General features: G+C 35.4%; 1 protein-coding gene across 1 annotated transcript in view; it reads right to left on the bottom strand.

Annotated features, from left to right (window-relative positions):
- Window positions 1-739: 739 nt before the first annotated feature.
- The window catches only part of LOC105441227 (VPS35 endosomal protein sorting factor-like), a 33,875-nt gene continuing 8,180 nt past the window's right edge, over window positions 740-26,434 (bottom strand). Inside the window, exons 7-30 of the mRNA XM_030984455.1 lie at window positions 25,900-26,028; window positions 24,698-24,782; window positions 23,945-24,119; window positions 22,218-22,265; window positions 21,331-21,424; window positions 20,174-20,251; window positions 19,081-19,203; window positions 17,734-17,780; window positions 16,975-17,086; window positions 15,644-15,760; window positions 14,880-14,933; window positions 14,214-14,294; window positions 13,464-13,526; window positions 12,851-12,936; window positions 12,217-12,297; window positions 11,232-11,295; window positions 10,557-10,655; window positions 10,092-10,169; window positions 9,235-9,349; window positions 8,391-8,530; window positions 6,874-7,039; window positions 5,346-5,461; window positions 2,645-2,794; window positions 740-1,518 (exon numbers count right to left, since the gene is read on the bottom strand). Coding sequence (XP_030840315.1) covers window positions 1,420-1,518; window positions 2,645-2,794; window positions 5,346-5,461; window positions 6,874-7,039; window positions 8,391-8,530; window positions 9,235-9,349; window positions 10,092-10,169; window positions 10,557-10,655; window positions 11,232-11,295; window positions 12,217-12,297; window positions 12,851-12,936; window positions 13,464-13,526; window positions 14,214-14,294; window positions 14,880-14,933; window positions 15,644-15,760; window positions 16,975-17,086; window positions 17,734-17,780; window positions 19,081-19,203; window positions 20,174-20,251; window positions 21,331-21,424; window positions 22,218-22,265; window positions 23,945-24,119; window positions 24,698-24,782; window positions 25,900-26,028 — 2,400 coding nt within the window. The 3' untranslated portion in view covers window positions 740-1,419. The remainder of the gene's footprint in view (window positions 1,519-2,644; window positions 2,795-5,345; window positions 5,462-6,873; window positions 7,040-8,390; window positions 8,531-9,234; window positions 9,350-10,091; window positions 10,170-10,556; window positions 10,656-11,231; window positions 11,296-12,216; window positions 12,298-12,850; window positions 12,937-13,463; window positions 13,527-14,213; window positions 14,295-14,879; window positions 14,934-15,643; window positions 15,761-16,974; window positions 17,087-17,733; window positions 17,781-19,080; window positions 19,204-20,173; window positions 20,252-21,330; window positions 21,425-22,217; window positions 22,266-23,944; window positions 24,120-24,697; window positions 24,783-25,899; window positions 26,029-26,434) is intronic.

Below are 26,434 nucleotides of genomic sequence, written 5' to 3' on the forward strand. Positions count from 1 at the left end.
ATATTCATGTACAAGCAGAAATGTGAAGATATGAATTGATGTCAAATTGCTTTTATATGTTTCTCAGAGTAACTTGATGTATTCCAGAACAAAAGAATACATTAGAAATAAAACAATAGATATAATAAGAAATAAAAAACAATAAAATACATAAGAAAATAAATAGTTGAAAATCGCATCAAATTTGCATAAATTATCATTATTAATTACATCAAATAACTATTTTGTGTTAGAAAAGAAGTTGCATATGAATAATGAGTTTCAACATTCAAAAAGTGGAGTCTGACAATTTTTGTAATGATTCTAGTTCCCTAAATATAGTCAGATTTGATATTCATGAATGCGTAATTTGCATATTCATAATTTATGCAAATTAACCTATGCATTTTCAAATTTCATAAAAATAATGAAACCTCATGAATTTGAGATGAAGGAAACATTTATTGAATACATTTTCAAGATTCTTCACAAGTCTACGGACAAATATGTAGAGTTTTCTGTAAAATGCATAAAATTAGCATTTTGCATAATTAATTAGGCTATAACGACAAAAATTTGCATATTAGGAAAAAACTAATTATACCATCTTGTTTGTTACGTAAATATCTACAAATATGCAAATTTTCGTGTTCATCGGACATTCGACGGCCGAGATCATAGGGGGGGGGCCCTCCCAGGCCCCCCCCCCCCCCCAGTCAGAGGGTGCTCAAAATAGCCCAGTACAGTAAGGGTTAATGGGTGTACAAGTCTGCACACACAAACAGGTGGTCCAATCCACAAATACCTCCTCGTCTCTCGGAGAATCCTCGGAGAGGGCTGCAAATGTCAAATAAGGACTTTACCATATTGGAAAATGACAGAGCTTTACATAAAGCTTGTTGGTCATAAAACTGAAGGCTAATTCAGGTGATTGAAAACACCTGAAGGGTGTCAAATTCCCCAGGAGACTCCACTTTTATGTGTCTTTAAAGTCTCAAATATGATAGAAACTGGGAGAATAAGTATGGCAATTAGTTTATTGTTTTTCTTTTCTTTTCTTCCATCATAAATGCAGTGTTTCTATGCTGTTATGATAATAAATAAAAGGAATTAACACTAGAAAGAACATTATCAGGGATCGCCTGAAAAGATAGCAAAGAGAGGGGCAAAAAGCAAGAGAAGCAGCGAGTGAGAGGAGAGAGAGAGAAGAGAGAGAGAGAGAGAGAGAGAGAGAGAGGGGGAGAGAGAGAGGGAAAGAGGAAACGGACAGAAAGGAGATGGAATTCAAGAGGTGATGACAAATATTAGAAGTACTAGTAAAGAGTGAAGAAGGATCAAGATATATATACATGTAAATGTGTAAGAAAAGACAAGGAGAAATAGTAAAATACATGAATGAAATGGTAAGAAAGGATTGGAACTTAAACTTTATAGTTCATACTATGTCCTAGTCTGTAGAGACATACTGGAGGCGAGAGCAGCAAAGGGTTTTCCCCCTGGTTTAGGGCCCTTCCGCTTCACATACTCTAGCAGACGAACCTATTTTGGATAGAGATAATAAAAAATAAAACACATGACAGTCAATGCTAGCCAATTAGTTGGATACAAGGATTAATGAGACTTTAAAGCACAAAAGCAAAATGAAATTCCAGTAAATGCCTTGGATTAAATGGGAGAATGAAATGCCACAACTGAAAAAAAGTTTTTTTTGCTTTTCCTGTTTGTGTTAAAGGGAACCAAAACTTTCATACTAAGTTACTCTCATTGTAAAGTTGAAATGATTGGAATAAAATCAGGGGAAAATTTGAACAAAATCAGGCAGGGAATAAGGAAGTTAATGTCTTTTTAAAATAACTTGTCAGTAGAGGGCGATATCTAATTTGATGACACCATTTATGGACAACTCTCCTTGCCTTCTGACCATGACATTTCACAATTCTTCCATTTTCTTTGGATTCATTTGTGTTCATGATTTAGGCCCTGTTTCATAAAACTTGTTACCAATAACAAATGCTAAACTTCTATGACAAATTTGCTCTCAGCCAATCAAATGACATGATTTCAGTAGCTTGTAACACTTATTGTAACTTGTTATTAATAACAAGTTTTATGAAACAGGGCCCAGACTTCATAAAATGTCAAGTAGAATGTCATTCCACATTCTATTTTTTGTTTTCAGGGAAGTATTATCTCAATCGCAAGAAAGAAAGGAAAAAAAAAAGAAGAAATATGAAGTACAAACGTCCATTCTTTTCAGCTAGGTTAAATAGGTTAAGGGCTAGACCGGACATGGGGAGTGTTTCACAAAGACTAAGATCGACTTTAAGTTGGACTTAACTATGGCAGGCCATTTATGCCACTGTTTGCTCTCACCATTTACTGGTATCTCAAGAGACGTACAAATCATGGTAAAAAAATCTACAAAATTTACATTTTTTGATGATTCATTATTGAAGAAAAAAATATTATCTAAACATCATAATGGTGAGAGAAAACAGTGGCATGAACGGCCTGCCATAGTTAAGTCCAACTTAAAGTCGATCTTAGTCTTTGTGAAACACTCCCCAGGAATGTTAACTGACACCATCAGTGTCATTTTGAAAAAGATTTACGTACAACTCAAAGTGGGAGAAAAATGAAAAGAAAAAAATGACATCGATCTTACCATGTATTTGGTGTCAGCCTGTCCATTCTTCTGAGCAAGGTTCCATAGATTGAGAGCTAGACCCGACATGGCCGGTTGACTGATATCACCATGGAGGATGATGCATTCAAAGAACTCGCTAGCAATCACTGCTTGTCTTTTCACGCCGCCCTATAAAAATAGCATAGAAAAGAAAGTGTGAATCGAACTTGAGATAAAATGCTTCCTTTGATAATTTTGAAAGAATTCCAATATTCTATTTCACTATAACTCTAAGGAAACCAAAGTTATCTAGAATTGAAAATCAACATGGTCTTCTGAAAATTATTCTATAATTCTTTTAGGAACAGATATCTTAAGTTTTGTCAAAACAAACCAAAGACTGTGGTGCATTCATGGCAGCAGGTAGGTGGCTGCATGTGCAGAAGACATCTGGACAAACCACTGAAAATTTGCAATTTAAAATTTGATAAAACAAATAATATTATTTCCCTAAAACAAAGATAAATTCAATATTCAGAACATCTGGTACTTTTCATGTGCTGCTTATCTTCTTAATTGTACCGATGAGATATATACAGCTTCCACAGATACTTCCGATACCAACTACATGTACATGATGTTGTTGAATCAATAGGAACCACAAAATGGTTACAGTCTCTCCCCCCCCCCCCCCCCCCCCCCAGACACACACACACTCTTTTGGGGGCTGTTGATATGGTGCTTATTTAACCTTTTGAGAGAGAAAAAAAGTGCAAAGTTAACATGTAATGGAACATCTAAGGAATTAGATGCCATTATATACCTCACTTAAGTAATCCAGCAATCTGATTGGTCGAAATTGCATTCATAAACTTTAACTGTTCCCGAAAATTCCCGGTAACCATGGTTAAAAAACAGTTCAAAATCCCAATAACCATGGTTATTGGGAAAATAGGTCAGTCTCCATGGTTACCCCATAGGTTTACATGTTAAAAAATGGTCTGAGTGATCGAGTGACCATTACAACGTGCATTAGACGAATTACTTACATGGACAAAGGCCAATGATATGCAGATCAACCAACAGAAAACAAATGAAATGGTAATAAATTTTACTAAAGATGCGATTGTTCATCCACTTACCATTGATGGCAAACCCGTAGACTGTGTCCAAGAAATAAAGTTGCTAGGATTATGGATCAATGATAAATTGAATTGGAATACTCATGTGGAAAAGGTTTATGCAAGGGCTGTAAGTCGTTTGTTTCTCTTGGTCCAATTACGTAGAGCCGGTCTTCTTCAAGACGATTTGTGCAGGTACTACAAAGCTTGCATAAGGTCCGTTTTGGAATATGCATGTCAAGTCTTTCACGGGGGCCTAACCAAGGTGCAATCTAATTTATTGGAATCAATACAAAAACGTGCCCTGAGAATAATCACCCCCAACCTGTCTTATACTGATGCTTTAAATGTACTGAACATTGATCCCCTAGCTGATCGTAGAAATAATATGTGCTTGCAATTATTCAACCAAATACAGAAACCTGAACACAAACTAAATGACCTTCTCCCACCAAAACGAGAGACAAGATATAACCTTAGGAAAAGTAAACAAGTGAGTCTGCCCAGGTGTAAAACAAACCGATTTAAGAATAGTTTTATCCCTTGGTGTGCGTATAATTTACAATAAGCAGGTAATTAGTGCAATATACATTTCTTTCTTTTTTCAGTTTATACCCATACGTTGACTTTTTTTATAATTATATTATATATTTTTATATTTGGATGTATAGTTTACTTGATTGATCATTGCAGTTTTTTCACTTCTTCACTTTCTTTCTTTTTCCCTCTCTTGCTCCCTGTTCTTGTCTATTCAAGTTTATGTTGTTTCCCCCTTTTTCTTGTAATGATTTATTTGTAATATGATATACCTGAATGATTTGTAATGTTTTTTGTATTAATGATCTACATGTATTTCTATTCATAATTTATCAATTTCATTGTACTGAATTTAATAATGTTCATAATTATGTTGAAAATGTATGTATTATTATCAATCCAACCCTTGGTTGCTATGAATGAATAAAATAAATAGAGGATACCGTACGTGTGCGAAGAATTGGCTGGTAATTTCAATACAATTGAATCTCGATCGATCTTACCGACAATTTTATCTTGCATTGTTGACATGAAGACGAAAATAAACTTCCAAAAACAAAAAAACAACATCTGCCGATAGATCTTGATCTAAGTTCGTGCCAATATGCATTGCAAAAGTAAAAGAAGGGCCCGTTTAATGGATCAGCGGCGAAGCATCGACCACGCGAAGCCGTTTTCAATTCATTTTAATGTATATATTAAAGAAAACTACTGTACATGGTGACAGTGCGCGCTGGCCGAGCGGTTTGAGGCGTTGACTGTAGTTACATCACCTTTTGTACGCAAGAGTTCGAATCCCATCTTCGTCAAAAGTTTTTTTTTTTTTTTTTTTTTTTTTTGCATATAAAAGTATTAATGACTGCTTTAATATTCCTCAAAGCAGTCATTAATACTATAATATTTGTTGTTCCCCTGTACATGATAGCTCAGAACAAATATATTAACAAAAGTACCAGTTCACCCCCCCCCAAAAAAACAAAACAAAAACAAAACAAAACAAAACCAAAACAGAGTTAATGCCTTTATATCTCCAACCAAATGGAATGGGATATAACATAACTCTAAAGAAATCTCCTACTCACATCTTGACCTAGAGTCTTGCAGTGGTCAAGGATAGCAAGGATGAGTGTCCCAGCCACTGTGCTGACCTCCCCCAGAAACTTCTTATCGCTACCGTAGAGGGCGTCATTTGAATCCACTGAAGAAAAAAGAAGACAAGGGAAAGGCGTCAAAGTGAGGGACACTTTAAAATGATTGTTTAAAGATAAAGTTGGGTTCTGCTCATGCGATTGCATTGTGAAAGAAACGATGTGTAATCAATCAGAAAAGGCTGATCATCTAGCATATAAGTATTGGTGTGTACTGCAAGGTTTTGGAATCATCAAAATTATAAGAAATTTGGCCTAGTCTTGGTAAAGTCACAAGCACTGTACATAGATTTATGTATATAGGACTACAAAAACATGTGGCATAACAATCTGTCCCGATTTTTATGCTGTTACATGCCATATTTAGAATATTAAGGCATTTGAAGAAGGGCCATGCTTTTCAGAGAACATTTTTTATCTGATGTTCTTCCACATTTGCATAATAACAATGATAATGCTCACAAATTATTTTTCAACCCTTCCCAGAACTCAACCTTCTCTTTAATGTTTAATTTAAGCATTTGTATCAGACTGAAGACACATTCAACTTCAAATTATGCCTTCTAACACAATGTAGTGATTAGTCATTGGCCTTGAAGACTAAATTTTATACATGATTAAAATGAATTTCCACACCTATTTCCAGAGACAATATTTTACTGCCGCATCAAATGCTTTCTTCCAGCTAAAGTTGCAAGACATGCACAATTAAATAGCTGAGCAATCTTAAATGCTATGACCTGATTCATCTTATTGCTCAATTCTTATGTTGATGGTTATCTAACTTTACAATTATGAGTCTAAGAATTCAAATTACACTGTGCTATAAATTGTTTAAAGTTAATCCCAATGTGCATTTAAATCAAATTGTTTGCCAATTGACTTTCATGATAAATCCAAAGTCTAAATAAGTTCTAAAGTGTATCTACTTTCTTCCCCAGCTTAACACAATTCCCATTCAGTTCCAAAGTAAATTTCAATCTACTCAGCCCCTAAGATGATTCACGTTCTAGATCATTCATATACAAAATATCAATCGAAATACATATAAAAAGTAACTGTTGAATTCTCTGAAGTAAATACTCCTGGGGGTGTTTCACAAAGATCCTAAGTTAAACCTACATGTATCTCTAAGTTGGACTTTAAAATTATGGAAAGTCGTTAGCATCGCTGAAAATGTTTTGTAAAAGCTATTTTAAAAGGCATAAAATGTTGATTTAAATCATTTATATTTTCTATTATCAAGGAGATTTCATGTACTTGATGTGGAATTTGTTGCAAATCTAAAATACTTGATTTTTTGCTTTTGAATACATTTTATTCTAAGGCTACAAATGGCTCTCTTAAAGTCCAAGTTGGAGTTAAGATCGACTTAGGGTCTTTGTGAAACCCCCCCCCCCCCCCCCCCCGATTTCATATCTGATTCCATCACAAGATGAAAACTGAAACTCAAAGCACTCACCATTTTTGACATGGTATGCAAACTGGTCCTGAGACTGTGCGGAGAGAAGGCACAGTACGTTCATATAGATGCGAGCCTTGGCATCGCTATGAGTGTCCCAAGCGTAGTCTTGGAAGACATTGAGAAGACCCCGCAGGAGATACAGGCATCCCTGCTCTGGGTTGTCCTACAAAGACAGAGAGAACAAGGGAGAGGACTTATCAAGAAAGAAAGACTTCTCACAAATCCTCCAAATCAAGCGTAAGTCTTGCAAATTTGCAATTGATCGCAACTCAACTTTCTTGCAACGTCCCATTAGTGAGAGAAGGAGAGAGAGGGGGGAATAAAAGCTAGATCTAGCTAACTTAATTTAATTGTTAATAATTTAATCCTAACAATATCCTAGGAAATTTAGGAGATTAGTGGGGCATTGCAAGAAAGTTGAATTGCAATCGATTGCAAATATCAGTTGCAATCAATCGCAAAGTTCTTGCAACGCCCCATAAGTTTAGACAAAAGTAAGATGAAAGTATGCCATGTTATTAAGAAACGATAGGACTTCAAGTTGGGAGACTACAGCTTTGAAATGAATGCCTTAGGAAATGATATTAGCATACTGACCAAATTCTATTACTCTATATACACAATTAAACAATAAAAAATCTGCTAAAGTCAGGGTACAATTTTCAGGGAGAAGTGACACAGACCCGGTAGCTTGATAGAAACAGAAAAATGAGAATTAAATAGAAATTCAACATCAAGAGCAAACAACTCTAAAAAAAGCAAACAAATTGGGGAAGCAGGCTGGGGAAAATTTGAAAAAAAATTAGACAAGATATACTAAAGGAATGAAATTTTGAAAGTCATAATCACTATTCATATTGGAATTTTATACTGACTGAAGAGGTGATGCCAGACAAATCTCTCGTTTGCTCCAATACATTAAAAAACAAAAACATGAAAACATGTATTAAAATGTATGACTCGGGAGGTTCTTATCCTTTTTTATTCTCCCACTTTTTTTTTAGAGGAACTATATTAATATACTATCCATAATATATTATGAGTTGTACCATGTGATAAGGTACTTGGGATAGTCGTCGATAGACTACATCACAATCCACTTGCAAAATTACAAATTTGAGAGTTGCATAGCTATAGCGATCTCATATTTCAAACATTCATAACTCTCTTATTATTCGTCTGATTTCTTTCAAATTGATGTCATTCTGTTTTCATATCATTCTGTTTTCATCAAATGAACTTATTACAAGGGTTGGATTGCCATTTAAAGAGAGAGAGAAAGAAAGAGAGAGAGAGAGAGGGAGAGAGAGAGACATAAAAAGGGACATAATGAATGTGAACAAAGAAGACAACATAAAGAAAATAGCAGATATAAAGAAACAAACTATAAGAGATAAAAGAAAGAAAAAGTGAACAAAGGTTAGAAAGAAAAGATAACAAAAAGTAGATGAGAGACCACACAAAGAGGAGGATGGGAAATAATCACCCAATAAACTTATGATGCTGAAACTCACCGGTACAGTGAGCAGAGTAGAGAGAAAGCTATTGACATAGTTGAGGAGAAGGAGCTCGGAAGATCTCATCTTGCGATCGATCACTAGCATCCTGGGTACACTCGGGATCAAACTGATGGAAGCCTTGAAGAAAGCATCAGCTGAAAATTAAAACAAAATACAGAGTTCGATTCCACTAGAGGCCTTGACAAGAAGATGGGTGTACCCCAAAGCAGTAGCCCCAATTGATGTAAGTTTTACTCTGGACAATTAAATTTGATCAATCAATCATTAATTCCTTTTATGTTAAGCTTTCAAAATTATTAACCCTTTGAATGTATCATATATTCTTTATTTAAATCCAATTTTATGTCTTTAAACAAGTAAACATATTTTAGGTAACTGATCCTCTTTGCAGATGAACACATTAACATACCAGCCAACCTTCTATTACGAATGCAGGGTATTTTGTATGCTTTCACACAAAAGAGAGGAATAAAGGATTCATAACACTAGTCTAAAGGCTGGAAAATAGGAATTATTCCTCCAAAATAGGTATGGCTGACAGCTATGCAGCAAGTTGGTAACAACCCCCCAACAAAAAAAAAATCAAAAAATCAACAACAAAAAATCAAAACAAAATCACACACATACAAACAAAAATGCCACAAACTAGTTCATCTCACTTTATGAAAGCATATATTGGTCGCCAATCTAATGACTAATCTACAAGGAAATGTGTAAATAATCTTCTCTGTATATTCTCTTCTCTCCCCCGACTTCATCTGAAAACTTTCAATATTGAACACACATATCTTGGTTGCCAATTTGAGGACTAATCTATTGGGGAGCAAGAAGGGCGTACCTTGTGTAAGAGCTTGGTTGAGTACAGCTACTTGACCTGACGCTAGGTAGAGGTTGAGACGGTGAAAGATCCCTACTATGGATGGGATGGTGATGAAGGAATAAGCTGCACACGCCTAGAATACACAAAGAAAACAACATCAACATCAATGATGATAACTTGTAACAAATAAAGAATTCATCAATGATATCACATGCAATATTCTCCTTGAAATTGATATTAGTTTACAATAAAAATAATAGTCTTTATAATGATGATAGAAATAGTAACAATAACAATAAAACCTATCATACCATCATAAATATAATGATAAACATAACATTTCACTTACCCTACATCCTTCAGTTTCAAAGACGGTTTATACCACTCAAACTTTTATATTGTATCTTATACTTATGGAAATTTTTTTTTTGGTCTTTCTCCTTGAAATTCAGAATGGGTGCATTAAATTTTAAGTTAGATATCATGGAATACTGCTCATATCTGCATAAAGATTGAAACAATATTCAAAGGCATTCACTATGAGCCCAAGAAATACATAGTTCCTGTTTCATCAAACTAAATATCAATGACAAAGTACAATAATTGTTATAAGCTACTGAAATCGTGGAATATGATTGGTTGGGAGCACATTTGTTATAGACAAGTGGCAGGTTGTTAGTCCTCACAAGATTTGTGCAACAGGTCCCAGGGCCCTGTTTCATGAAACTTGTTATCAATAACAAATGCTAAATTTCTATGACAAATTTGCTCCTATCCAATCAAATGCCACGATTTTGGTAGCTTATAATGGTTATTGTAACTTGTTATTGATAACAAGTTTTGTGCAACAGGGTCAGCCTGATCTGGTACCTTACCCTAACAAATGCAGAGGTTTTCCTGGAATGGTTTCCCTTCATAACAGCGCAGGTCTCTGCAGCCAGCCGGTTCACACACTGTCAATGATAAGTCATCAGGAGGAAATTGAGAAAAGAGATAACACGGTCAGTCGTAAATGTAAACTTGATTATTTCTTACAAAATTAGCTAGATTAATATGGATAAGAGGAAAGGGAGAGGAGGATATTTTTAGAAAAATGTGTTTAAATACAGAAGCATGAGTAAACTAAACTAAATTAAAAAAAAACAGCATAAAAATATAATTTGTTGTTGTTGTCATAACCAGAATTCAATGAGTAAAAACAAATACACTGAAAATGCAATCCTGTTCTCAAGTCTTGTCTGGTACATGTATGATTAAATTATATTAAACTAGACACATTCAGAGATTAACAACAGACAGGCTGTTACTATGATAATTAACAAATGTACTGCTAGATTTACCTGTACAAGTGTGACCAATACTGCATCAAGGTTGCTGAAGTTAGCCCTCGATTCTACATAGAATGACAGCTGCTGCTCAAAGTCTCGACCATAGTTGATCTGCAGTTAGAGATGGTTAGGTTACTAGTATGAAATAATAAATCAAAAAAAGTCACAAAACATTGTTTGAATAATAATTTAGAAAATTAGGGAGATGCTTTGATTGTGATTAAATATTTATCAATATACCTGTACAATCTCAACAATAAACATGCATTTATACAAATGAAAATTTGCAATGACAAACGTACACTTGATAACCTAGGCACCACATACGTGTACCTGTATATTAATGTAGTTTGTACAGGCACTAATAGAATCTAATATGATTTTTACTTCTATCTGCCTGTCACTAATTTGAATATTGTCATATCTATTTCCCTCTAAAGTCTCCGCTCTAAGAATCACATTAAACAAAATGAAAAAAACAAAACAAACAGATTGTACAGTGATTGTTGATTTTCTGCTATCAACAAATGGGTTTTGTGTGGCCCCATAGGTGAACATAATTTGAATGAATTATGGAGTGACAAGAACACATCCAACTTCTTCAATGATGGAAACTATTTACAGGAATCAGGTTATGGTTATAAAGCGCATCCCTCAAGTCACTTTGCATCTTGATAACATGTTTACCTTCCGAACGAAGCCTGAGATGAGTGTCCCGATATCTCTCCTCTCATCATCTAGCGTCAAGGCACTGTGGGTGAATTCAAGAAGGAAACCTGGATTACTATTTTCCCTAAAATCTCAGATTGTATGAATTGATGCTCACTGCCCATACCAAGATAAACACTGAAAAAAGGGATCGAAATAATGAAGATCAGAAAGTCATATGATATCAATGAATTTGTAAACTTAGTGTGACAGCAAGGTTTGGTTTCAGGAAAAGAATTGATGTCACCTTTTTTTGTACTACCGGTATGCGTTTCATTTGACCTTAAGTTACTTTAGAGAAGGTTGAGTTCTGGGGAGAGGTGACAAATAATTTGTGAGCTTTATCATTGGTATTATGCAAGCCTGGAAGACCATCAGAGAAAAATGTTCCCTAAAAAGCATGGCTCTTCAAATGCCTTCATATTCTAAATATAATAAGTACATGTAACAGCTTAAAAATAAGGCCTGATTTTTATGCCACATGATTACTAGGCCAAATTTCTATCATTTTGATGATTCCAGATCCTCGCAGTACGCACCAATATATGCTTCATGATCAACCTTTTCTGATCGATTCCACACTGTTTCTTTCACAATGCAATCGCATGACCAGGGGATGTTTCACAAAGATCATAAGTTGTACTTATCTCTAAGTTGGACTAAAAATTATGGAAAGCTGTTAGCATCTTTGAAAACATTTTTTAACAGTCATTTTTAAAGGCATAAAATGTTAATTCAAATCATTCATATTCTCTATTATCAAGGAGATTTCATGTTCTTGATGTGGAATTTTTATGAAAATTCTAAAATACTTGAATTTTTTATTTGAACATATTTTATTTTAAGGCTACAAATCGCTCTTCATAATATTTTTGTCCAACTTAGAGTTAAGTTCGACTTAGGATCTTTGTGAATCACACCCCAGAAATCAACTTTATCTTTAAGTCATACAAACTCTTCTTACTTGATAGAATCATGCATGGTCTTGCAGATGAACATGACAGCATTCACTATGACTGGGTCTTTGGTCTGCTCCTCTTGGTATCTACAGAAATTAATTAAAACAAAATTGAACAAATTGAATTGTTAATCATAGCATACTTAATTTGATGGGGAAAGAGGAAGTTTGACATGGCATTGTGAGAGAATATCGTCAGATCTACTGGTTAAATCCTGATGACCTATCACAGACACTTTCTTTGGCCTACCTCACTAATGGCATCACTGCATTGTAGTCAACGTCGTCATAATAATCGTGATCATCAAAATCAGCATTTTCATGATCATCAGCATCAACCTCGATTCCATCATCATTTTCATCATCTACATTATTATCATCATCCTAATTATTCTTATCCTCATTATCATCATCATCATCATCATCATCATCATCATCATCCTCATCATCCTCATCCTCATCGTCATCATCATCATCATCATCATCATCAGCATCAACCTCATTACCATCATCATCACATCATCATCATTACCACGACATAATCATCATGATCAATACCATCATCAATTAACATCATCACCATCATCATTCCTCATATCATGCGCCGTCATCGATACCCTTAAGTTTCAATTCAACTCACTTGCAGAATGCCTCCATGATTGTCTTACAGATCTCAACCTTCACTGCATCCTTCTGGAACATGTCAACAAAGGGCAGAAACTTGTCCTGCAAAAAAACAGAGAAACAAACAGGATTGAGGAAAAATGGACTGTGTAGTTTTAGCTAATTTCAGCACATGATCACCAGAGAAAGACAATGTTTTGACCTAGTACAATTAACCAATTTAAGGTTGGTGCCATTGTCTGTGAGAATGAAAATCAACATGTAGATTACCCTCGCTATTAAAGAAACATGTGATTATGATTAATGAATACTTTCAAATTACAGAAAGAAAAATCTGAAACTAATGAAAAATCACACACAAAAATTGAAGAATAGTAACAAATACTTACTAAAGATTTATTTAGTGCACTCATTGGAGTAAATCACAAGCATGAAGGCTTTCTTTGCAATATTTCGATTATTTTCTCCGATGAGTGCAAGTAAAAAGCTTTAGTTTGTCTGTATTCATGGCTATTCTTTGATTTTGTAGTATAAATCATCTCTTTTGTTACAAAAATAATTAAACTGAGAAATGATGGGCAATAAGACTACCTAAGCTTTTTAGAAGGATATGCACAAGATTCACTTACCATAACAAAGAGGATCGAGAAGTTATGCATGTGTGATAGAACTTTGGACATCACAGATTGGAGCTGTAAAATTAAAAAAGAAAGTCACAAAATGTGGTTTTGAATGGGTAAAATAGGCTGGTAATCCCCATCAAAGTTGAAGCCTCAGAGGGGCTGGTAAGATCCTAAGTCAAACTTAACTCTAAATTAGACTTAAAAATTATGGAGAGCCATTTGTAGCCTTAAAATAAGATATATTCGAAAGTGAAAATTTAAGTATTTCAGACTTTTTTTATAAATTCCACATCAAAAACATAAAATCTCCTTGATAATAGAAAAGGCAGTAACTTAGACATAATCAAAAGCTCGGAACTTCACGTCACCTGCATTCTGACTTGGAAAATAAAAATAATTTAAATCAATATTTTATGCCTTTTAAAATGACTTTTACAAAATATTTTCAAAGATGCTAATGGCTTTCCATAATTGTCAAGTCCAACTTAGGATCTTTGTGAAACACCCCCCCCCCCCCCCCGCCCAGTAAGAGCCTGGAAATCATGTCATTGTGAAAAAATTACTGTAAAATAATATTGGTCCCCTTTTCTGGACGATCGTAGACCCACACCTGTACACTCACTTTCATAACTTAAACAAAAATGACTTCTTTCACAGAGCAGTTACAAGATAAGTTACAATCATTGTCATAATCATCTCTCTCATTTTGTCCCCTTCTCAGGACTGAATGACTGACTACAAACTTGTTCCTGTTACCTGTGGGTAGTGTTGCTCAAAAGCTCTATCTGGTGTCATGTGCTTGATGATGTCGCCTAAGATGGTATTCACCTCCTTTTTCTGAAAACCAAACAAAATATAAAGTGAATTGAAATGACATTTTTGTGTGAGGACAAAGCACAGACTTTTTCGCCAGTTGTCATTTCTATGATAGTTAACGCAGGGTGCTTGCAATACGTGTTCAGGTGTTGTTATATTTGTGATCCTACACAAATTTGTGAAATTCCTGAAAAATAAAATCCTCATAAGAAAAAAGCTTAAATGTTATATCAGTCTTGTAAACATTGAGAAACATAAAAACAAAACATTATGATCAATAAAACAACTCCCAAGTCAAGTGAAACAATGCAATGCAGAGTGAGGCGCGATGACTCAGTGGTAGAGCATTGGTCTCGTAACAGTGAGGTTCCGGGGGTTTGAAACCAAGTCGATGTGCTAGTGCCCTTTGGTAAGGCATTAATCCTTGTTATCAAGTACCTCAGAGAGGTCCCCTGGTTGCTTATTTACAAGCGTAGACATGCTTTTTAGCATTTAAGTACTAAAAGAAACAAGCAAACAAACCAACCTTCAACAATGCCATGATATTTCTTTAAAAAAAACTTTCAGATAAATCAAAGCTGATTGGTAAAACAATTTAATACTTACTGTGAAATGGCGGCAGGGATATTCAATCCAGACTTCGGCACAACTGATGTAGTCCTATACCCGGACAAAGTTACAAGAGAATAGAGAATATTTGCAATGCTTCTTTTCAATTCAGTCAAATTATAAATCTTCTAAAAGGCATATGGACTTCAATAAAGCAATATCCTTAGTAAAATCATTGATCCCCTATGAAATTGCCTGCAACTTATCTACAATTTTGATGAATTTGGGTTCTCATTTACTAAAAATAGACAAATTTTGCATTCATTAAATTTTGGGGGCTACCCATAAATAGGTAGTACTAGATAGAAAGTATACTGATGTTGCGGAATTGTGGTCCGTCTATTAGATTTTTCAATCATAAATTTGTGGATTTAGATTAGATTAGTGATCAGGCTCTTACAGATTGTTTCACTCATTATCATGATTTAAAAGAGAGGAACACATGCTGCACATACACATGGTCATCAACTGATGACACTACATACCTGCCAACTTTCAAAGTAAAGATTAGGAATCCCTCTAGGCAAATTAGGAATACAGTAATTTTGTATACTTTTCACACAGAAAAAGAAAGGAATTTACGGTTCATAACATTAGTTAGAGGGCCAAAAAGTAGGAATCACTTCTCTAAAATAGGAATGGTTGGCAGCTATGATACTATTATAAACCCTGTGTGTCATGGGGCTATCAAAATACTACCTTTCTTTAACATTCATCTGATAAATTCAATAATTATACAGTTGCTTCAGGCAATATCTTACTGAAGGGTTCTTGAGCTTCATGACTGCTTTCCAGACCTCGTTGAGAACAGACAACCTCTGCTGCTCTGGAGGGTCAGTCATTGTCAGATTGGTACCTAAAGACCGGTATAGGTTATGCTGAAATGAAAGGAATTGAGGAGACATTGTGAACATTGGCACAAGTAAGTAGGTTAAAGCATGATACTACTATGGCTATTTTGGACATTCTATGCTGCCTAGGGAGGGGAGGTGTCAGTCATGGTTAGATTGGGGCCCAAGGACCGGTATAGATTAGGTTGAAGCTCAAATGAAAGTCATTGACAAAAACTCTTTGAGAATCATGGGTTTCTAATCTATTGGCACAATGGGTGAATATACTGAAACACATGGCAACTATGGCTATCAAGGACAATCTCTGCTGCCTTGGGAAAAGGGGGGAGGAGGAGGGGCCATTTTGGTCAGATTGGTGGCCAAATATTGGTACGGGTTATGCTGAAATGTAAGGTATCAACACAAACTCTTTGAAAATCGTTGGGTTTAACCATTCTGATATACAGTGCGTAGCGGAAATAAAAATGCCTAGGGACCGGTATAGGAAATGCTGAAATGAAAGGCATTGAGGAGACATAATGAATATTGGCACAAGTAAGCACACATCTACAATGGCTATGGTGGACAAGCTCTCCCTAGGGAAGGGGAGGTGTCACTCATGATGAGATTGGTGCCCAAGGACCGGTATAGGTTATACTGAAATGAAAGTAATTTACAAAAACTCTTTGAGAATCATGGGTTTCTAATCTATTGGCACAATGGGTGAATATACTGAAACACATGGCAACTATGGTTATCAAGGACAATCTCTGCTGCTTGGGGAAGGAAAGGTCATCATGGTCAGATCGGTGCCCAAGGTTCTGTACAGGTTATGCTGAAATGAAAGGCATCATGTGCACAGACTTTATTCATGTCTTGCTAAAGAGCACTGGCACAACAGGCTATGAATTAAGGGTGGACTGGCCATTTGAAAACTTGACCTTGTTTTAAAGATTACAAGTCGATCCAAAGACCCATCTCCAATCTCAGAGACTGGCACGTTTAATGCGTTGGTAATTATGTCTGTTTTGTGCTTGTTCGCATAACTTACAGCTAATGTATACATTCTTTTTTGTAATTCAATTAATAATTTGCGATATCCAATATCTGAATGTACATTGATTGTTCTGTTGGAAATGTAAATAAAACTGAAACTGAAACAAAATGCTTGGATGTGATTTATTAAGAGGAGCTTATCCTTTTAGTCCCATCTGCATAATCAAGACAGTGATATACATATTGAACCCTAAGGATGAATTTACCTTTGGGAATCCCTCCTCTTCGCTTTCCTTGATCAGCTCAATGAACCTGATGGCTCTGCTACCGATGTACTCTGGTTTAAATGCTGACATGACTGAGTTCAGCAGCAAGGCACTGCTCAGACAAAAGTGAGAAACGGACCAACAGAAAATGTTTGTTAAAAATACACATTCACAACAGACCAGTTTACTAACATATTCAAATCTTATTGTTCTTGACAACCCGAATGCTTGCCCGGAGCTTGCCCTACATAGCAACAAGTAATGTATGCAGACTGGTTTCCAAGTATTTTAGGATATTTATTAATAATAGGTTATTGGATTACTTCGTAATTAGGTCCCCAGTAAAGGAACATCCATACATTTGAATATGTTAGTAAACTGGTCTATTGAGCCAATGCTTTTCTAAAGGGGAAGGTCTCTTGACATTTTTCTTTGCTCGCAACATAAGCATGTCCGTTCTAATCTTTGAAAAGATAGTTGAAATCCATGTTATTTTCAACATGAATTGATATCTTTTGCATTTGCATTGAATCTAAAATACTTTTGCAAGACCCCATAAAGAGAGTTTGGTCTAGATAATTAGATATGATCCTGTTAAACTTCTTGCGTTTATTAAAGGGGTTAAGGTTGATCTCCAAACTGGTTGTGCACAGCTCAACGTAACAAGAATTCCATCAAGGTCCTATTTCTAAACATGAAAGATTCTTGATGCGTTTCAGAACCCTCCAATGTCACTGATACACTCTAAGATCGATTTACCTGTTACATTGCTTCTTGCATTTGTCCAATATCTCTGTCAAGACTTCCTGTAAGATTACAAATGATAAGAAAGAGGATGAAAGGTATTAAAGGGATCGTTTTACAATGTTAAATCTGAGATACACTGCCCTACGTGTTATCAGTGTCTGTGATATGGTGTAATATTGAAGCCCTAAAAAATTGCGCTTCAAAATGATCAAGAAGTGCCTCAAAAAAGTAAAACTCTTTGAGTGACCGGTTTTACCATACTCGTTTTCCCCAATAGACTGTAGTGTTATGAAAACCGTTTGGCAAACAGTTTTCAAAATTTGTAATTCCAATCATAAATATCTTGATAATCAGACAGGCGATCGGCTTGTAAAAGTCATGGGGTTCCTGACTGACCTAAATGTTTATAATTATCATTGCAGCATGAGCTAAATCCAGAATTTTGTTTCAGAATCTGAGACAAAGTTACCGGATCCCTTTAAGTAACTTGGAAAGGTTGGATACTATCTTTTCCTTATTAAACATGTCATCTCTTCAGAGCCAGAAGGGCGTTAACTCTGTATTCGAGTATATAAGGTAATGCCCTTCTGGTTCCAAACAGACAATATGCACATGAGAAAAAGAAGCCACTTGCATCACAGAGTCTTTAGCTGTCTTCTTTGTATTAAAACATAATGATTTTAAATCATACTGTTACTCTCTACATATTATTTGAAAGATTTGTAAAATGTGAAGGAAAAAAATGGCTGGAAGAAATTACATGTTACTTTGAAATGAATACTAAAGAAAACATTTTAGTTTTGCAGTATTCAATCATTGAAATGTATCAGCAACTAAAACAGCTGAAAAAGATTAAAACTAATTTCTACTTCAAGACAACTTTGGACTCCTTTCAAGGAGTGGTAAAGAAAATAAACCTACACATATGAGATTTATCGAAATGATGAAAAATAAGGAAAGAAACCACGGTATTCCAGGGATGTTATTGTGATGCCAATCAAAGTACATGTAGGTGATGGAATCCACCTTACTCCGTCTTGAATTGAATTGATTTATTGTCCACTAAAAATTTGTTGCTCACTAGTATTACAAGAAATGTACACAATTATACAAATATAAAACATAATAAAAACATAACAATGGCGCTACATCCAACAGACAATTTCCGTAATGTAATGTCAATGCATAATTCGCCTCTGCGAAGAGTTCGGACACGAACGGCCCTACCCACCCACGGCGGACGGCTGCCCCCCCCCCCCCCCCGAACAGCCAGGACGCCGGTCGCGTACATCAGTCGGTGCTAGGTAGGGCATTTCATATTATCTGGCCTTGCTCTTAGCTGCATGAAGCTGTACTTACCTCTGAAGCATTGTATGCTACTGACTGTAGAATCCAGTCCAGAGCGGGAGAGTAGAGGGAAAGATAGGAAGCCATGTCCAATCTCTGGACTGCCAAGATGTTCTGTACCGTGTCACTTTGAAGCTACAGGGTGAAGAAAAAACGAGGATGCTTAAAGATGAAGTTGAGTTCTGGTCATGCGATTGCATTGTGAAAGAAACGGTGTGGAATCGATCAGAAAAGGTTGATCATCTAGCATGTAAGTATTGATGTGTACTGCTAGGTTCTGGAATCATCAAAATGATAAGAAATTTGGCCCAGTCTTGGTGAAGTTACAAGCACTGTACACAGAAAGATGTATATGGGGCTACACGAACATGTGGCATAAAAATCTATCCCAACTTTTTTGTTGTTACATGCATTTGAAAAGCCATGCTTTTAAGGGAACATTTTTTATCTGATGTTTTTCCACACCGCATAATAACTATGATAATGCTCACAAATTATTTTACACCTCTTCCCAAAACTCAACCTTCTCTTTAAATGAACAAAGAAGTTGGTATATATCATCAGTCAATGAATAGACGAATTCATAAATTCATAACAAAATAAGTCATCTCATAATGAAGTGGTGTAAATTAATAAATGAATAAATGCGTGGGACATGTAAAATTATGTAAACAGCGAACTATGAGGAATGAACCCATTAATTGGAGTATCAACAGCTATCCATTAACACAACAAACTATGGTTCAGCAGTAAACATTAGCTACAGTTGAATGTAGAATTCAGATAAAAACTTAACCTTCAATTCCAGAATTTAGATTTGTCATAATTCCAATTCCAAATTTGTCATAATACCAATTTCAATTCCAGAATTTCTAGTTCGAATAAAGCCATTTGTAGTTAAATTATATCTGATGCATATTTGCATTAAAAAACCCAACAATAATAATATGCAGGTGTTTTGCAAAGGGATACTTATTCAGGGGGCTATTTTTGTAAAGTAATCTCAAACTATGCATATACACGTCACATAAAAATACAAAAAGGCACAAGGATACTAATTCGATTTGGAACGACAGACTGAGCTGCAATGTATACAAAGACTTACCTGTTGGTATGTGCCTAGGAAGTCATAGAAGTTACTTATGAGATGATCACGAGCATTTGGGGCTACATCCATTCCAACCTAAACAAACAAATAATCACTTAAAATATTAAATGTTTAATGGTTAATAGTTATTATAACTACTACTACTACTACTACTACTACTACTACTACTACTACTACTACTACTACTACTACTACAACTACTACTACTACCACTACCACCACCACCACCACCACCACCACCACCACCACCACCACCACCACCACCACCACCACCACTACCATTACCACTACCACTACCACTACTACCACTACCACTACCACTACCACTTCCACTGTTACTATTAGTACTACCACTGTTACTATTAGCACTACTACTACTACTACTACTCTACACCTACTAATACTAATACTACCACTACTACTTTTTTCTACGAAGTAAGCTATTATGAACATGGAGAAAATTACTATCTCTTTCTACTACTTCAGCCAAACTAATGATAATAATAATAACATTAAAGACAGGAACAAAATTTATCCTTTTCTTTACATTTGGACAGGAATAAACAAACCTGCAGGTCAGTACTTCACTTTATCTAAACAATTATAGATTTTAGACAGTAAATGTAAATACAGTGTTGGCTACCCATTCACTCTCGCATTTTATTCAAAATATTGTTGTTAGCTTATGAATGTTTTTATGATTTTGCGCCTCCTTATTTGATAGAGCTATTAACATTGTACAAACCTTCTAGAAATCTTTGTTCTAATAAGAAAAAATTGTTTGTTATTCCACCAGTGATGACCAGGTCATATGGTGAACGCAGCTTCGCTCACACTGCCTCAACTTTATGGAACAATCTCCCGGAACATTTAAAAAACATTGACTCCATTGTTAAGTTTAAGATTGCTTTAAAGATGCACTTATTTAACATTTAATTCATCCATTTTGTCTGTTACCCAGTACATCTTGTCTTTGTATTCTGTTGTGTTTTTCTCTAGAGCGCTTAGGGACATGTTTTAATACTATGTGTTATGCGCTATACAAGAACGGTTAATTATTATTATTATTATTATTATCATTATCTTGCCCTGTACATTGCAAAACTTCTCTGAAAATTAGTTGGGTTATAGTGAGGGATGTCAAAAAGGCTTACCCTGCAAAGGTATGCTCTGGCATAGATAGCTACCAGAGGGTCTCCAACTCCCCTCATCTGATTGGTTAGTCTAAGCAATGCTTGCGAGTACTCCCTGGTAAGAAAAACGGTGTTGATTGCAACAAAGATGAAGATGATATAATGACAATAAAAACATCAGCTTCTGGTAGAAAGGAATTCCTTGAATGCTGTGAGCGCCGAAATCGGCAGCCTAGCAGAGCCTTGGAGCACCTTGCATGGTGGATATGTGCGCTATATAAATATCCAATATTATTATTATTATTATTAATATAGCATTTATCCTTTTGAATATGCATGTAATGATGCTACATTAAATAAATAAAAAAAAAGTATAATATCACAATTTAAATATATGTTAAGTAATATGTCTTTTACAGTACAGATGCTGCTCCTAATGCTGATAAATATCTACATAATATTAATACTGGTTTCTAAATGGGATACAATTAAAGCTCATCTGTACTAGTTTACAGGAGGGATTAGACCCCCCTGCAAGGTCACTTAACAGGTGGTAAATCTCATAAAATCTGCTCTCACTTAACATAAGAAAAAGAAGATCATGGGGGACCAATGGTCACCGATTAGGCATTGTTTGCTATATAGAGGGCGCAAGTAGCTAAAAGTAGTGCAGTGGGCCTTTAATGAAACGTTCTCAAAAGCAGGTGGATCATATCAGCTCATTCTGCTACTGAAAATTTGAGAATGCACTCACATAACTTACATACTCCACATATATGTATATTATTTGTGTAAGCATTGCCCAAGATCACAAGTATATATGCATTCAAACAAAACTAATGGAATAAATATGTTATGTACAGGATTTTATTCAAAAACAAGTGTTTGCCATTAACTGCAATACTTACCCTTGAGTGAGGAAGCTGTAACATTTCAAGATGGCTGTCTCTACATAGCTGTGTGTCTGGTGTCAAGGAATAAAAACTAAAAAAACTGCATATGGTCAATTTCTGCGTTAACGGACAAGACATTCGGACCAATTTTGGGTTATCTAATAGTTTTAAACTAAATCATAATCAAGAGTCCAAAAATATATTTGACTATTAAAGTGAATGAGACAAACTGGACTATAAGGGAAATACCCAGCAAATTTAACAGTATGTTGCTTAATAGTTCAAGAGAAAATGAACTCTTCGTAACCGTCACGGACATGACACAAAATGGACAAGGAGTTAATTTTTTCCCCAATGAACAGTTTGAAAAATCTATGAGTTTAATGTGATATCAGTTAAGAAGAAGTAATGTATTTGAGTGACAGAACCCAAGGGAATTCACCATGCAGACGTAACCACTGCTTTTGGTATCATTATCGTAAACATAATATGAATTTTGGAGCCAGATAGAGGGATGTTTAACTCATATACTCTCACACAGAGTTCACAGCCCTCTGAACAGACAATACATGCATCCAGTTTCTCATAATTGTTATCATTCAAGGCTATTAACCAAGCCTTAATTAAAGATACTATGTCCCTTTTGCAGTCAACATCAAATTCTGTAGAACTTTGCAAGATTTATGAATATGTCATGTATGTCCTTTCAGTGAAATTTAAACGTTGGCAGTGTCCTAATATTCAAATTATGCAAGGAAACCAGTTTACTTGCTAGAATTCACTGGCAGAAACTATTGAGTGACTGACTGGCTTTTTTTTTCTTCTTTGGTAATAACATACATAAAATGAGCTGTAAAGGGTACATGAGCATTTGTATACATCAATAACCCACTTCTCGTAATGGCCAAAATTAAACTGATTAAATCTTTGCGCAGCATAAAACGTATGACTGTTCGATACAATGGTCTGAAAATCAGACTGTTACTTACTGGCACTTTAAGTCGATTCAACAACTAATAGTCATTATTTTCCCACTAAAAAGACATTTTCAAGCCTCCTCATTTTAGGGAAGTTTTTAATTAGTATTTTCTTTCAAATGCCGTTGGAATTTAACCTTTTCATTTTTTTGGCCTGCAAATGGGATATAGTACCTTTAAAGGGATTGGGTAAATTTGTCTCAGATTCTGAAACATAATCCTGGATTTAGCTCATGCTGCAATGATAATTATAAACCTTTAGGTCAGTCAGGAACCCCATTAATTTTACAAGCTGATCGCCTTTTTGATTTTAAAGATATTTATGATTGGAAATTGAGATTTCATTTTTCGTTTTCCTGATGGTTTTTATAACACTACAGTCTATTGGAGAAAATGAGTAAGGTAAAACCGGTCACTCAAAGATTTTCACATTTTTAAAGCACTTCATGATCATTTGAACTGCAATTTCTGTAAGGGCTTCAATACTACACCATATCACAGATACTGGTAACACGTAGGGCCATGCATCTCAGATTTAACATTGTTAAAGCTTATCTGTACTAGCTAGGAGGGATTAGACCACACCACAAGGTCACTGGACAGGTGGTTATCTCATCAACTCAGCTCTCAATTAACATAAGAAAAAGAGGATCATGGGGGACCAATCATCACCGCTTAGGCATGGTTTTCTATATAGAGGGAGCAAGTAGCTATAAGTAGGACAGTGTGGCTTTAAACGATGCCTTTAACTGCCATCAAGGATACAGCCTTGGAATGAGTTCACGGATGGATGCAATCTTGAAGAACCAGTTCCTGCAGGTCTCCTTGGCCGAGTTGGGCACCTGCTCCGGGGTGAAGTGGACAGGCAGGACCTGAGAGGTCATGCTTCCAGGAGGCAGGTAGGTGGACTTCCTATGGATCCTGTCGTATACAAGACGACCTGGGGGGAGTTTTTAAAAAAATGCCATCAGTAACAAATGACAGTTTTTGTTATAAGCTACTGAAATCCTTGCTTCTGATTGGCTGATCAGCAGATTTGTCACTGATTTTTGTCATTTGTCAATGAAAAAAAGGCTTTGTGAAATGGGCCCCCTGGTGTGGCCAACAAAAGGGGCAATTTATGTGAAAGATGTTTGATGGATGCGATGTGAGGGAATTCAATTCAATTCAAAATTGGTGGACTAGGGCAAGTGTAGATTAATATTTTGCCAAAGGACATAAGTACCTAGAAGGCTACATTTATGGTGGTTATGTATAACATCAGCTCGGAAAAAAAGACTTATGGGTTATAGGAATTTCACATTCCTTTTTTTTTCTTCCAGGCAACTTTTAGAGGTGCAGCAGGGGAAGCCAATTTTATTCTTTCATACTTTGTATCCTATGTGCCATTCTATTGTACCTTCTATTGTATGTTTGAAATGCCAAATAAATAATAATAATAACAAAAGAATAAATTGCCTGCAGGAATTACCGAAACTACATGTGTAGGGAGAATCTCTCCTGACAGTAAATGCTTACCAAATGTGTCCAGGATATCGGTGATGAGAACAAACTTGCTTGGGTAGAACTTTATTACGGAAATGTCAGCAAGAAGTTTGGAGCACTAAAAGAAAGAGAGAAAATATTGCAAAACTAAGAAATACTGCATTTAAAGGGTTGGATACACAGGATAACGAAAACCATGTATTTGATGTGGCCAATCGTCTTCATAAAAACATCACAAATTAACAAGGGTAGACTTATTTAGTCACACAATTGACAAATGCAAAGCATGAAGCAACATGTCACAATCATGGACTCGTGATATATAGGCAGAGAGGTTGCGAGAAGGGTAGGCAGACCCAAGTGTTTACTCTCATTGTTTTTTAACATTTGACAGTATTTTGCAGAAAAAATAAGTAGACTTTTCTGAAGCATTTGACCCATAGGAGTGTTTCACAAAGACTAAGATTGACTTTAAGTTGGACTTAACTATGGCAGGCCATTCATGCCACTGGTTGCTCTCACCATTGATCTCTCAATTATGATATTCAGATAATATTTTTTCCTTCAATAATGAACTATCAACAATGTGAAATCTGTAGATTTGTGACCATGATTTGTACGTCCCTTGAGAAACTAATACCAGGAATTTTTAGAGGAACTAGTGGCATGAACGGCCTTTTATAGCTAAGTTCAACTTAAAGTCGATCTTAGTCTTTGTGAAACACCCCCTGGTCTAGATCCGAAACATTGATGAGAGCGAGATTAGTTAATTACACATCAATCTATATGTGCCACTACTCTTCTCAAATCAATTCATTTCAAAGACTTTATTTTCTGCAATCAAACAAATCAGTTATACAACAAATATGGATAATTATATAAAACATAAGGTATACAAACAATATACAAAATATAGAAACAAATGTATAATACATGAGTAAGAGTAAATTTATACGTTGGGCCATTGCGTGTATAAAGAAAGAAAGCAGAAGGTCGCCGTTATAAGCAAAAGCTTGAGCAGACGGTCAACCGAGCTAAGATAAAAATGAGTTGTGAAATATTGGCAAAGTAACAAGAAGAGGGGGCCATGATACTCAAATGATATATATATATTACAATTAAATGTGAATATAAACAGTTTGATTCAATATAAATAATTACAGAATTAGCATATGAATATCATCTTTATAAGGCTACTAATCATAAATCTATGTTAGAAATATGTTCTATCTCACCTGAATGGCAATTTTCAGAGCCTTGACTTTCTGGTCCAGATCCCAAGCGTTGATGAGAGCTTGGTTGAGCTCCTCAATACGGTAGACATACTCCTGCTGGCTAAGGTTCAACATCTCCTTCACGGAACCCTGTTCGAGAAGTGAAAAGGGAAAGGGGGGGGGGGGGGGGTCATAAAAAAATGGAACTTTGTTGTATTTGTTTAAGAATCATTTGAAATTGATTAACATTTAGGTTATTCAATCTTGGAAATTAAGAATATTCTGACAAAATCTACAAGCCTACCTTTCACAACTAATTGATTGAGAGATATGCCTTGAGGTTCTTTATAAAGTAAATCCAGCAAAGAACATTATTCCATGGTTATAGTGATATGTAGTATTTTGCGGTAAAATACATGCAGATTAGGCATAAGTAATTTGAAACATAGACATTTTCAAGGTGACAAGTGCCAAATTGTCATTTAATTCAGCAAAATGATAACCAACTTTAAATGACCATTGGTAATATGGTGGTCTGTGAATAATAATAATTATA

Source organism: Strongylocentrotus purpuratus, unplaced genomic scaffold (assembly GCF_000002235.5).
Source record: "Strongylocentrotus purpuratus isolate Spur 01 unplaced genomic scaffold, Spur_5.0 spur5_scaffold_14, whole genome shotgun sequence".
NCBI lineage: Eukaryota > Metazoa > Echinodermata > Echinoidea > Camarodonta > Strongylocentrotidae > Strongylocentrotus > Strongylocentrotus purpuratus.